Below are 11,683 nucleotides of genomic sequence, written 5' to 3'. Positions count from 1 at the left end.
CTTTCGACCTGTCCAGGGTGTACCCCGCCCCTCGCACTGTGACTGCTGGATATGGGCACCAGTGACCCACGCAACCCTGAAAAGGAAGAAGCGTGTACAGAAAATGGGTGGATGGATGGATTAAATTATAAAACATAAGGTAAAGTTCTCCTTTTTAAATTTAATTGGTGCATTTTAAGTGTATTTATTTATATATTGGTCAATTTAAATATTTCTGTTTTATTTCTAATTATGTCAGAGTCGGTCCTAAATACCTAAGGGTCTCAGAGAACGTGTATTTTTCTGGTTAGAGTGATTTAAATTGGTTATGTGATGCAGCGGCAAATGTTATCAGTTTATCGATTGGGACGGATTTTAATCTAATAAACCATTATTAGACAGTTAACAATAAGTCGATTAATTGTTTGCATCTCCAGCAGCAAGTGAAACAGAAATAATGAGTAAGAGTAAAAATGTGTAAATAAAATATTGGATGTACGAGTAAAATGTTCAAACAGCGTCCATGCTGACCAGCACTGAAAGCACTCAAACATCAGATTTGAGCCGCAGAGCAACAGAGGAAGGTGACCTGGTCTGATTCATCTGGTTTRCTGTCCCAATTTGTGGAAAAGTAAACAGGCCGCCTGCCTTCTTTGCAGAGGAGGAGTTTATGTGCTGAGGCATGAGGATGGACCAGAGGAAACAAACAAACCAGCAGGAGCACTGGGATTCTTTGGACCGTGTTTAAATAATAACAATGGGCCTCATCTGGACTGACCTGTATCATCTACAGTCCTGAGGAAAARTGGAGAGTTTAAAGCATTAATAGCTGGTAAAGTACGTAATGCTTCAATGTTTTGTACTTTATTATATAAATGAAGATAACTGTTATTAAATAAAAAAATACTAAAAGCAGCAACAGTAACTCCATTTTATTGTAGGGTTCTACAAAATCTTTTTTTTTTTTGCTGAAGTTTTTTTAATTCCATGTTTTATTTTGTAGCATTTTCTTATTACCGTGTCATATAATAAGGTGGGTTATTAAAATGTATTATTAAAATAGAAAAATGTCCTGCATTTAATACATACTCACAAATAAAAACACATTACAGCATAAAGTGTTTTAGTTCAGGGGAAAATCGTTTCTTAAACACTCATTCAGCTACATTTTATTAGAGGCAAAACAGTAACTAAAGTAACTAAAGTAACTTCAGTAACTAAAGCATTTTTAACAGAGTCAGCAGAGTTTTCACTCACAAACATTAAATAAAAAGTCTGAGGAGTAGTTTCACAAAGACTCAAATATGAAACTTTATCTGAGTACCCACTGAATGCACAACAATTCAGAGCAGTCTCTGAACCATTCAGACCAACAACCAGCTCAAGCTCAACGTCACAGAAATCACTTTTCTTCTTTGTTTTCATGCTCTTTAAACTTTACTAAGTTGTCTTCATCAGGTTTTCCTCCCTAAAGGCTCGGATTACTGCTGTGTGATTGGCTGATTAATTATTAGCCTTAAAGGGGCAATATRATGTAAAATCAACATTTTTGAGTTTTATATCATGTTATAATGTTATACTCTCATAAAAAAAACATGCCCAAAGCCTTGCTCTGACCCATTCATGCATGTTTGAGAAATCCTGCAGCATTTTTAGGCAGACACACCTGGTTTGAATGAATGAGTGATTAACAATCCTCTGAAGACCTGCTGAATAGCAGGGAAACAAGTAAAACATGCTGGATAGGGGTCCTTGAGGACCAGGGTTGGGAATCACTGCACTAAAACATCCAAATCTAACGTGTTAGACCAATAAACACCACGCCTCTGCTTTTACACCAGCTGCAGGCCAAACTGAGCAGAACTTCATGAAACAGTGAGAGCAGGTCCAGAAAGGAGGCAGACCTGCAGCAGGAGCTCACCTGATGTTGGAGGCTTGTTCGGTGAACTCTGTGGCCACCAGAGAGAAATACTTCCTCATCTTGATCCAAAGGTTGGGTTTGGGAATGCAGCCGTTGTGGGCATGAATGGCATGGATGCGAGCCATTTCTCTGGCTATCAGTCTGAGAGAAGAAGGAAATTATTGATACACTGAAATATCGCACCAAATTCTTGCCAATGCACAGCTCTATTAAGTACATTTCAAAGTATACTAACTGTAAAAGGAGTCGATAAAACCATATTCTGTCTGATCTGGAGACTTGTAGACCGACTACAGGATTAAAAAAAACATTTTTTACTAAGTTCCAGCAGTGCCAGGGTGGGATTAATAATCCGTGAGGATACGTGTCATCAGACATGAGCAGTGTTGCCAAGTCCGCTTATTATAAGCAACTTTGGGCTTCTTCTTTTCTAAAGTGACTTGCACATCTCCTGAGTCGCAACTTGTGATTTTTTGGGTTTGGTTTTGAACGTGAGGGTGTTTATTGGCTTTCTTTCTGAATGAAACTCCTCAATCGTCTCCCAGTATTTGGCAGTTTGMCCTTACCATTCCCCCGTTTCCTGGTTATCCCTCCCGCCCAAATTGACTCGGCACACCTCAAAAACACTCACACCAGAGCCCAGAGTGACAGGAAAACAAGCCATTCATTTTAAGAATTATTAATATTATTTTACCAATTAACCTTGTATATTATACAAAAACTTAATAATTATAAACATCGGAAAAACTACTCCCAATTTGAGAACACGTAAAATCCGTTACCTCCTGAATGCAGCACAGAGTCCCGTCTGCTAAAATGCTAACAACAACAAGCTAGCATCCAAGAACTTGTTGGGACTTAAATCACTGCTGAGGTTTTTGACAAATCCAATAAAATTGCCAGAGATGACGCAGATCTCAAGCACTTTAATGATGATGACAACCAGCCATTCACCCTCGCTAAAATACGAAGCTTTTATCTCCTTGTTAACCATGGTTTACCATGCCGAGCTGCTGCTCTGTATGTCTTCCTGTAAGTAAGATGCGGTTGTAATGCATTCACACTTTGATTGACAGGTTATCATTTCTGCACTATCATCTCAGAAGCACTGTTTGAGGTAGAAAAATGTTTTAAATCAATTTAATACTAATAAAAACAAATGTACTTTGAATCTAACTTGTGTTAGTGCATTATTTGTTTTGAACTTGTGGAATGACTCTTTTGTTTCAATCTGAGATCAGTGTTAAAGGTCCTTTTTTATAATTAATGTGCCTCATTTAAAAAGATGGCCATTTGGGAAATTGATTTGTTTGATATATTTTAAGAAATGTTTGTTTGCTAAGAGTTTATTTCAAATGGTATAATTTAGTGTCACTTGGTATTGGTGTTTATTTATGTTTTGACCTTACCCATTTTTGAGTAATCTTATCTCTTGGCATGTTATTGGTTTTCGGTTATTGACCATTAGAAGGAGAAAGTTATAGGTTATCGGTATTGGTTCTTAAAATGAGTTGTCGTGCATCACTAACAGCCAGCCTTCAAAACCTGCACAGCTATAATTAATGTCTGCCTACTTGTGACAAAATATCCTAATTAAAAGCAAAAGGAGAGTTTTCAGCTGTGCTGAATGTTATTTTGCTCAACACAGCTTGAAAAATCTGCTTAGGAGACTTGATTTGCACACTTTACACAGGTGGTGCACATATGCTACTTGCATTGGGATAGTATACAGGTAGGCTACCTGATACTGATACGTTTGAATTTGTTTGGAATTTGTTTTTTTAATGCATAAACCCAGCGAGAGAACAACATGAGCCAGAGCCAATGACTGCTATAGTATCTGCAAGTAGAGTTGTAGTACTCAGATCGGTCTTGGTCTTAAGACTGGTCTCAAGACAACTTTTTTCAGGATTTTATTTCAAGACCAGTCAAGACCACAACTGTGGAAATATCACTAAATAGCCAGAATGTTGTTGAATTTATTTGTTAAAGTTCTTGTTTCATTCGATGTAAAACATACTGATTCAAATCCAAACCTGACTCATTGCTATTTATGTATATTTGTTAGCCATGTCACCCATCCCCACCCCGTTTACTCGCACACGGCACTAGGGCTGGGCCATAACATATCATTCACGATAATACTGGTAAAAAAAAAAAAAGTTGCCCGGGAAAATAAATTATATCATGATATGCTAATTTCATGACCGACGTCATTTTGCCCATGTCGGAGAACCTGCTTGTTTTCTGTTGCGGTCTCGTTAAAGCCACCCAGTCTGATACAGGTTTAAACAGACGCTGCTTTCAACAAATCAAACGAACCCCACAGTTTTATCCAATCAGAGCAGAGCAGGGCAGGTCTTTCTGATGTCGGTGCAGAAGTCTGCAGGATAAACACCAATCAGCCTGCAGCTCCTATCCTGGGTGAGCAAACCCCGTCCTCCACACTTCGCTCCCGAACTACCTGAGACGTTGGTATCTAAAACCTAACACTATAAGTTTATGTGTTCAGAGCATCGTTATCTAACAGATATGTCCAACTTTGCTCACGTGACCAAACTCCTCTCTTCAACATTGCWGTTACAAGAGCGCACCGAGGTGCACACGGGCTGAGTTCTGTGAGAGAGACAGTTTCATCTCTTCCAAAATATTAACCCAGATGAACACTTGCCCCCCACCCCCCCAAAAAAAAACTTTGTTCTTTTTGTAGTTTACTTTTTGTAGTTTATCTTATATATAGAATCATGCTGTGACTGAACCGCTCTGTGATTCAATAAATGGCCAAATACGAAGAATACATACTATTAAATGATTACATGAGCTCTCTAAATAATATATTTTTGAAAGAATTTGTTATTTTAATAGAGAAATCAGTCAGTCTAACAAATGAAAAAGTAGTTATTTTGTGAAGTACAAAAGACATATTTGGTATATTCTTTAAAATATAAAATTATAGTACAAACACAATGTGTTTGCACGGAAAAGTTATGGAGATGCTTAAATATTTGTATGACTGAAGTCTTGTTAAAAATGTTTTTTTTAATTAAATACATTAAAAACACTCAAAATGACAAACTACAGAAAAGCTGTTCAAAATCAAATGCTTCCTTACAAATCCCTTTGGTCCAAATGGTTGAGGTTAAAATTTTTGTATAATACTTCATTAGAGAATACTAAACTGTGTACTTTGACTAAGAACATGGACACAGTGTTATGACTTTACTATACCATGTACAGTATCTGTGTGTGGTGGTGGGTGGTGACGGTAAGAGTTATCGTGCATTTATCGTTATCGAGGTAAACTGGTCAATATATCGTGATATTGATTTTAGGCCATATTACTCAGCCCTACACGACATTCTAAAAAAGTGAGCAGTAGTTCTCTGGGAGCAGGAGAAGATGTCTGCAAAATCTTCAATAATACAGTTCGGCTACTAAAATCATAAAAAATATATCTGTTAAACAATATCCAGAAGAAAGAAAACGTTAGCAATCTGCCTCTGTGACAAAATTATTTTGTTGGCCCTGGTAGATTTTGTCAATATTAGCTCTGCATATTAAGTTAGGTACATGTGTACAGAATACTCCATCTTTTACAGTGCGTGCTTGCTGAGGTCGCTTTGAAAAACATCAAACATGCATCTGATTTAGCACCACAAACTGAAGAGGCCTGAGTCGGACTTAAAACATTGGATTTGTAGAATTCAGACTGTCATGAAAAACCAGACGTGGGTCATATAAGTGCAGAAACATTGGATTTACCTGCAGTGTGAACATAGCCTTTATTTAGTCTATTAGTCATTTTAATGTTTGTAAACTAAACAGCACTACAAAAACGTATAAGTGTTTTGTTCTGACCGGAGCAAGACTGGATCTCGAACATCCTGAGGCCCGAGAGCGTCTCCCTGCATGAATTCATAGCAGATGCCATTTTGAAAAGTACAGTAGAGGCGTGGAGCACAACCGTTAGCATGCAGCACCTAGAAAAAAGGTCAGAGAGAGACAATTTAGATCAGAGAGCTTATTCTGAAACGTCCTATTATTACCTGAGGTAAGCTCAACAACACATCAACTCTACCTGAAAGCTTTTGAGCTCATTATCTCTGTCCACAATTAGCTCTGTCTTGTTTCCATACACTCGAACAAGGACCACATCCTCAGGACTCTCATCCACATAGCAGCCCACTAGCTTGTTGGTGGTTCCATGAGTGAAAAGCTGGAAGAAAGAAAACAAAACCATTCACTCAGTCCAGAGGCCTTTTGCACTAAACTAAGATAAGGGATTTTGGTATAAATCTCAATTAATTAATCACTGATTTGGTTGCAGAAAGGAGGAAGCACTTATGTTCCCAAGGTAAGAAGTGCTCTGAAACAAAGCTGGTCCAACRAGGTTTAAAGTGGAGATTATTTCATCTGTTCATGTTTCTGAGCAGTGGAGTCACTTCACTGTGAAAACTGTTCCTCTAACCAAGTTTCACAATCTTATATCAGCTAAAAAAGTATTTTTGATTTCATTTTTAGACCGGTTTACTAAACAAGATCAGAATATGTTGAATTATTAAATTTGTTAATCTGAAAAGTTTTTTTTTACTTCAAGAAGTCTTACCAAGTGCAACTGTCAAATTGCAGATTATTAATTATTAATTTTAAAAGAATAAGGGCAGAATATAATTCAGTTTTTTTAATTTATCTTCAGATGCTATTTGTTTTTAGACAGATATACTAAACAAGATCAGAATATGTTGAATTATTAAATTTGTTAATCTGAAAAGTTTTTTTTATTTCAAGGAGTCTTACCAAGTGCAACTGTCAAATTGCAGATTATTAATTATTATTATTAATTTAAAAAATTCAGAATATAATTCAGTTTTTTTAATTTATCTTCAGATGCTATTTTTTTGTAATGACTGATCAGACATTACAAAAATAGCCATTGTTTTATACAATTATTATTTTTTCTTTATATTAAAATATCACAGAGTAAATATATTTATATCAGATTATCTGTGACGTGGAAATAAAAAAAGACGTCATTATGCCGAGTCCACCCCTTCTTTGTGCCTGCTATCATGCAGCAATCCCACCCCCTTCAGTGCTCTGCTCTGCAAAGAGATCTCCCATTCACACACACACACACACACACACACACACGTTTGTTTCTCGACCCCGTGGGGACCTTCAATTGACTTCCNACATTTTCGCCTCGGGTCATGTTTTAAATAACCGAGGGTCTGCCCTGATGTCCGCCATTTTAAACCAATGAGAGCACACTCAGCGTTTTGGCAGCAACAGGCCCAGCTGCATCAAATGAGGCAACAATTTACAACACGAGAAGGTGAGGACCGTCAGTTTGAGCAGAATTTCAACACTTTTTTTTACATGCATGATTAGTGATGCAGTTAACCAAAGTGTGAAAACTGGCATTAACACAAAAACAAACATCAGCAGTGTCCTCAAAACGCCCCTGCTTGTCGTCACTTTGTCTTTAGAGCTGTCGCTTAGATCAAAGATGGTGTTGACGATAAGTATGAGCAGGACCAAAAAGATGTGAGAAACTCTTAATTGATTTTTGCCCTCGACTCCAAAGTGTTTGTAGCAGTTTTGACATTGGGTCTCCTGGATGGTTTCCAGCTCCTGTCAGTTCGTCCTCATTTCACAGACACGTTTCAGTCTGATTAAAACGCTGAACCCAGACAAAAAACTTGTTTACTCTTCAAAAAGATCACTCCGCTCCCTTCAGATGGGCTTCAGCGTTGAATCTTTTATACCATCAGACTCCATTTAATCTCCGCTGAACGGGTCTTAAAGAGCCATCTGAAGCGCTGCGATATTTAAAATCTTGATCGTGGAGCTTTGTTGTTTGCAGTCCTGCACGGTTGTAGGTCTGCGTCTTGGCTAAATACTTTCAAAACGGAGTTTGCGGGCTTTGCCATGTTAAGACGACGCTCTGCTGCCAGCAGAGCGAGCGCGATGATATCACCCGAGAGTCGCAGCGGTGGTGATTATTAATATTGCATGTTGTCTCAGCCACTTTCAAGTGGCCCGGCCTCACGCTGCGAGCAGCATCAAAGAGAATTTACACTTAAAAGTTGATTTTGGAGATCATCCCGGGGGGGTGAAGTGGAGGGGTGTTTGTTGGTTCAAAAGCATTAAGAGGGATATGTTGTAGCCTCGGAGGCATGGGTGGTTAGGTAGTTTTTGAAAGCCCCCCCCCAACCACTTTTCCCCCAAGGGTGGAGCAGAACAGTGGGTGCAGAGAGAAATCACCACAGGATTAGTGCACAACCAGCACAATATGATGACAATGAAGAATTTTTATTGCAAATTAATACAGAAACACATCATTTGTCAGCATCCCCCCCACCCACACACACACACACACACACACACACATCCTTGTATTTGCATCAAACTGAGGACATTATATGTCATACGTTAATTGAAAATAAAACATACAGACTATCGCGCCAGAATGCAGCTGCTATTATTTAGCCATGGTTAGATCTTAGCTATATGCTAACTAAACATAACTGCTGTGGAAGGCAAGTTCTGCCTTGCAGATATTGTATTGCACAGGTTTCTCTTTCAGTTTCTTAAAATGATCCCACACCTTTGAGCTCCATTGCAGGGTAGCCATGATCCCATGATACCAGAGCCTGTCTTGAGACACCCACAGCCTATCCCAGTTACCACTACTGTACATGTGTGTCAAGGACAGAAAGGCAGATGTGGCAGTGGAAGGTGTCAAAGTAGTTTGGAGAGAAAAACAAATTAAAGAACAAAAAAAGACTAATCGATTATTAGTCATCGACTGTTTTAATAATCGATTAGTCGTCGACTAATCATGGCAGCCCTAAGTCAATCCAAGAGTTAATCCACGTGTAGCAATCTGCTCATGCAGCACTCGGTTCTACCTGCTTAGACCCACCAGAGAGGAGGTTCTGAGTGTGTGGTTCTAACCAGAAAAGGAGACACTTGGATGATGCCGAACTGAGGAAAACCATATACAGGTGGTTCCCAACCCTGGTCCATTAGGACCCCTATCCAGCATGTTTTACTTGTTTCTCTGCTATTCAGCAGGTCTTCAGAAGATTGTTAATCACTCATTCATTCAAACCAGGTGGGTCAAATCAGGAAAACATCTAAAACAAGCAGGACAAGAGTCCTTGAGGACCAGGGTTGAGAATCACTGCTTTAAGTGTTGACCAACACCTCAAGAGCTTCTCTGAGTTTGATGAGACATTTTCAAAATACAATATTTATTTAGTTTTATGTTCTTTAGTATTGCCTCTGGAAGCCATTGATTCTTTGTCATTTATTTGTAAATAAATCAGATAATATATATTAAAGCAGTGGTTCTCAACCCTGGTCCTGAAGGACTCCTTTCCTGCATGTTTAGATGTTTTCCTGATTTGACACACCTGAGGCCTATTGCACAAAAATCAGATTTCTAAATTCAGGATATGAGCTGTAAGCCGAGGTTGAACAAGCCTTCAACTTGTAAACAGCTGTAATCAGTAGCACGAACACCAAGCAGCTCTCAATTAAGGTGATTCATTCAAGCCATAATGGTTTAGGAGTTTAGGAGTAACGRATGTTCACGGTTTGTTTACTAGACCCATCAGGTGGATCAAAGATTTCCTGATCAGGCATGCACAGTAAGACACGTGAGTCTCACTTCTTCCAGCAGTTTAATGGTTAATTATGATTCATATGAAGAGATGAAGAGAAACACCGACTGATGCTGAAATAATTTCAAAAGTAAAAACTTTTTGTGTCACTGTGAAGGAAAATGAAACTGTCACCCACGTATTTAAGTTTTGAATGTATTTTACTTACGTTTTTTTTTCTTGTTTTACATATAAATGTATTGTATGCTTACTGTCATGATATTCTGAATCATGTCAACTGATGTAAGCTTCTGGTAGAGCACCTTAAAARGTAATTTCTTGTTGTTCCAGCTTAAACTACACACACACCTGTAGTTTCTGCACAACTGGATTGCAGAACTATTTACTTTGTTACTATTGGAATGTGAACATGTAAGAGATGATGAAATAGGAAGTATAACCACTTCTAAGGTGTTTTTCTCTGTTTAAGGACCACAGAACAAGTTTTAACTGAAACTAGGAATTTTTGCTGCTCAGKTTAAGAACCACTCCTTGCATGTAGGGTTGGTCAATATTGGCAAAAAAAATTAATCACGATTAATTGTGGTATTTAGCCGATAACGATTAATTTGACGATTAATCACCTGGAGTCCCTGGACACATGACCAAATTAGTGGGAAAAGATTTGCTCTTCATAAAAATCTGTTCCAAATTGTGTCAAAATTACAGACTTCAGGCTATACATCTAATTTTAAATTGTGTTGATAGATAAATAAATTACAGAACCTTTTTTTAAATGTTTGTCATATTTGAAGCAGAGAGGAGCACCAAGCGGACTGACCGGAGAAAATTCCAGTCAGTCTGACTTAGGGTTAGGTACCGAAACTCGGTTCCAGTATGGCACCAGGGCGAAGATCAATGGTAGTATTCAGACCAAAACACAACTCTAATTTCGGTGCTTTATTTCAGTGCCTCAAAGAAAGCTGTTAATTGCGCCCTCTGGTGTTCACTGGTGTACATTTCAAACTGTGCTCTAAACTTAATTTCAGCTGGTTTAAATGCATTTTTTGCCCAGTGTGAAAAAAATGGGTGCAGACTGAGGCAGACTATGAGCGCTGCGTGTATGTGTGAAGTCGTCACAAATAAAGCAAGATGCTGTTTTTGCATCAAAAATGCTGGAATATTAAAACAGTCATTTTATTTTATGTAAAAAATATATTAATCTGATTAACATACAAATAAAAACTGAATATTTAGCACTAGATAAAATAAAACTTGAATTTAATTATTTTTTTAATGTTTTCTAGTTTTAAGTTAATATGTTGGTCAATTTCAAGTTTGACTTTGCCTCAGAAATAATCATTGCTTCATAAACCTCTGTGTGAGTGTGTGTGTTTTATTTATTTATTTTTAAAGTACCAATTTAAATACCATTTAGGAACCGGTACCGTTTTGAAAGTATAGATTTAGCACCGGTATCAAAATAAACCCTTTCAATACCCAACCCTAATCTGACTGGTGGCATTAATAATATTAATCATCAAGTGCCAAATAATAATCGATTAATGTTTTCCTGACGATTAATTGCACACGATACGATTGTGCCCAACCCTACTTGCTTGTCAGAAATAACCAGTTTTTGAGACTGGTTTCTGCTAAAGGTATAAAAGATGCTTCACTGGGGATGTYTCCCCAGACTCAACTTGTATTGCTGTATATGTTGACTCTCATTTTATTGCAATTAAATTACTCAGAGCACATTGTAGCGAAGAACTTTTTCGATCACGTATTTCCGCACTTTGTTTAACAGACATGGAAAAGTTTTTTTTTTCCACCACATCACTGAATCTGTCTGTAAGTAGGCCTGTCGCAATAGTCAATAAATCAATTAATTGCACGATAAATTTTTTTGAGGTCAGTAAAAAAATGAGGACGATAAGTTTCATTTTCCTGCTTGTTTGTTTACTTCGTRTCTCTCCCTCTCTGTGCTCCGCTACACATGAGCTCAACTGACTCCTCCCCTCCTGTTTTCTTAGTGTCGGGAGGAGTTAACTCTCCCTTTGGCATGAGAGCTCGTAGCAGTAACAAAGTAAAGAAACGTTTCAAAGCAGCACGAGGCTACTGCAGTGTCGGAGCACTTGCAGAGCCTGAAATTCGCTACGGGGGTGGGGGG

The 11,683-nt window shown here is 38.1% G+C and overlaps 1 protein-coding gene across 1 annotated transcript in view; it reads right to left on the bottom strand.

The window, feature by feature from the left end:
* etnk2 (ethanolamine kinase 2) overlaps positions 1-11,683 on the bottom strand; it is a 38,879-nt gene that overhangs the window by 21,969 nt on the left and 5,227 nt on the right. Inside the window, exons 2-4 of the mRNA XM_014023702.1 lie at positions 5,979-6,116; positions 5,759-5,880; positions 1,901-2,041 (exon numbers count right to left, since the gene is read on the bottom strand). Of these exons, the coding sequence (XP_013879156.1) occupies positions 1,901-2,041; positions 5,759-5,880; positions 5,979-6,116 (401 nt within the window). The remainder of the gene's footprint in view (positions 1-1,900; positions 2,042-5,758; positions 5,881-5,978; positions 6,117-11,683) is intronic.

The sequence above is a fragment of the Austrofundulus limnaeus genome, unplaced genomic scaffold (genome assembly GCF_001266775.1).
Source record: "Austrofundulus limnaeus strain Quisiro unplaced genomic scaffold, Austrofundulus_limnaeus-1.0 Scaffold387, whole genome shotgun sequence".
Taxonomy (NCBI): Eukaryota; Metazoa; Chordata; class Actinopteri; order Cyprinodontiformes; family Rivulidae; genus Austrofundulus; species Austrofundulus limnaeus.
The sequence above is the reverse complement of the archived record's forward strand: the minus strand, read 5'-3'. Positions and strand labels throughout refer to the sequence as shown.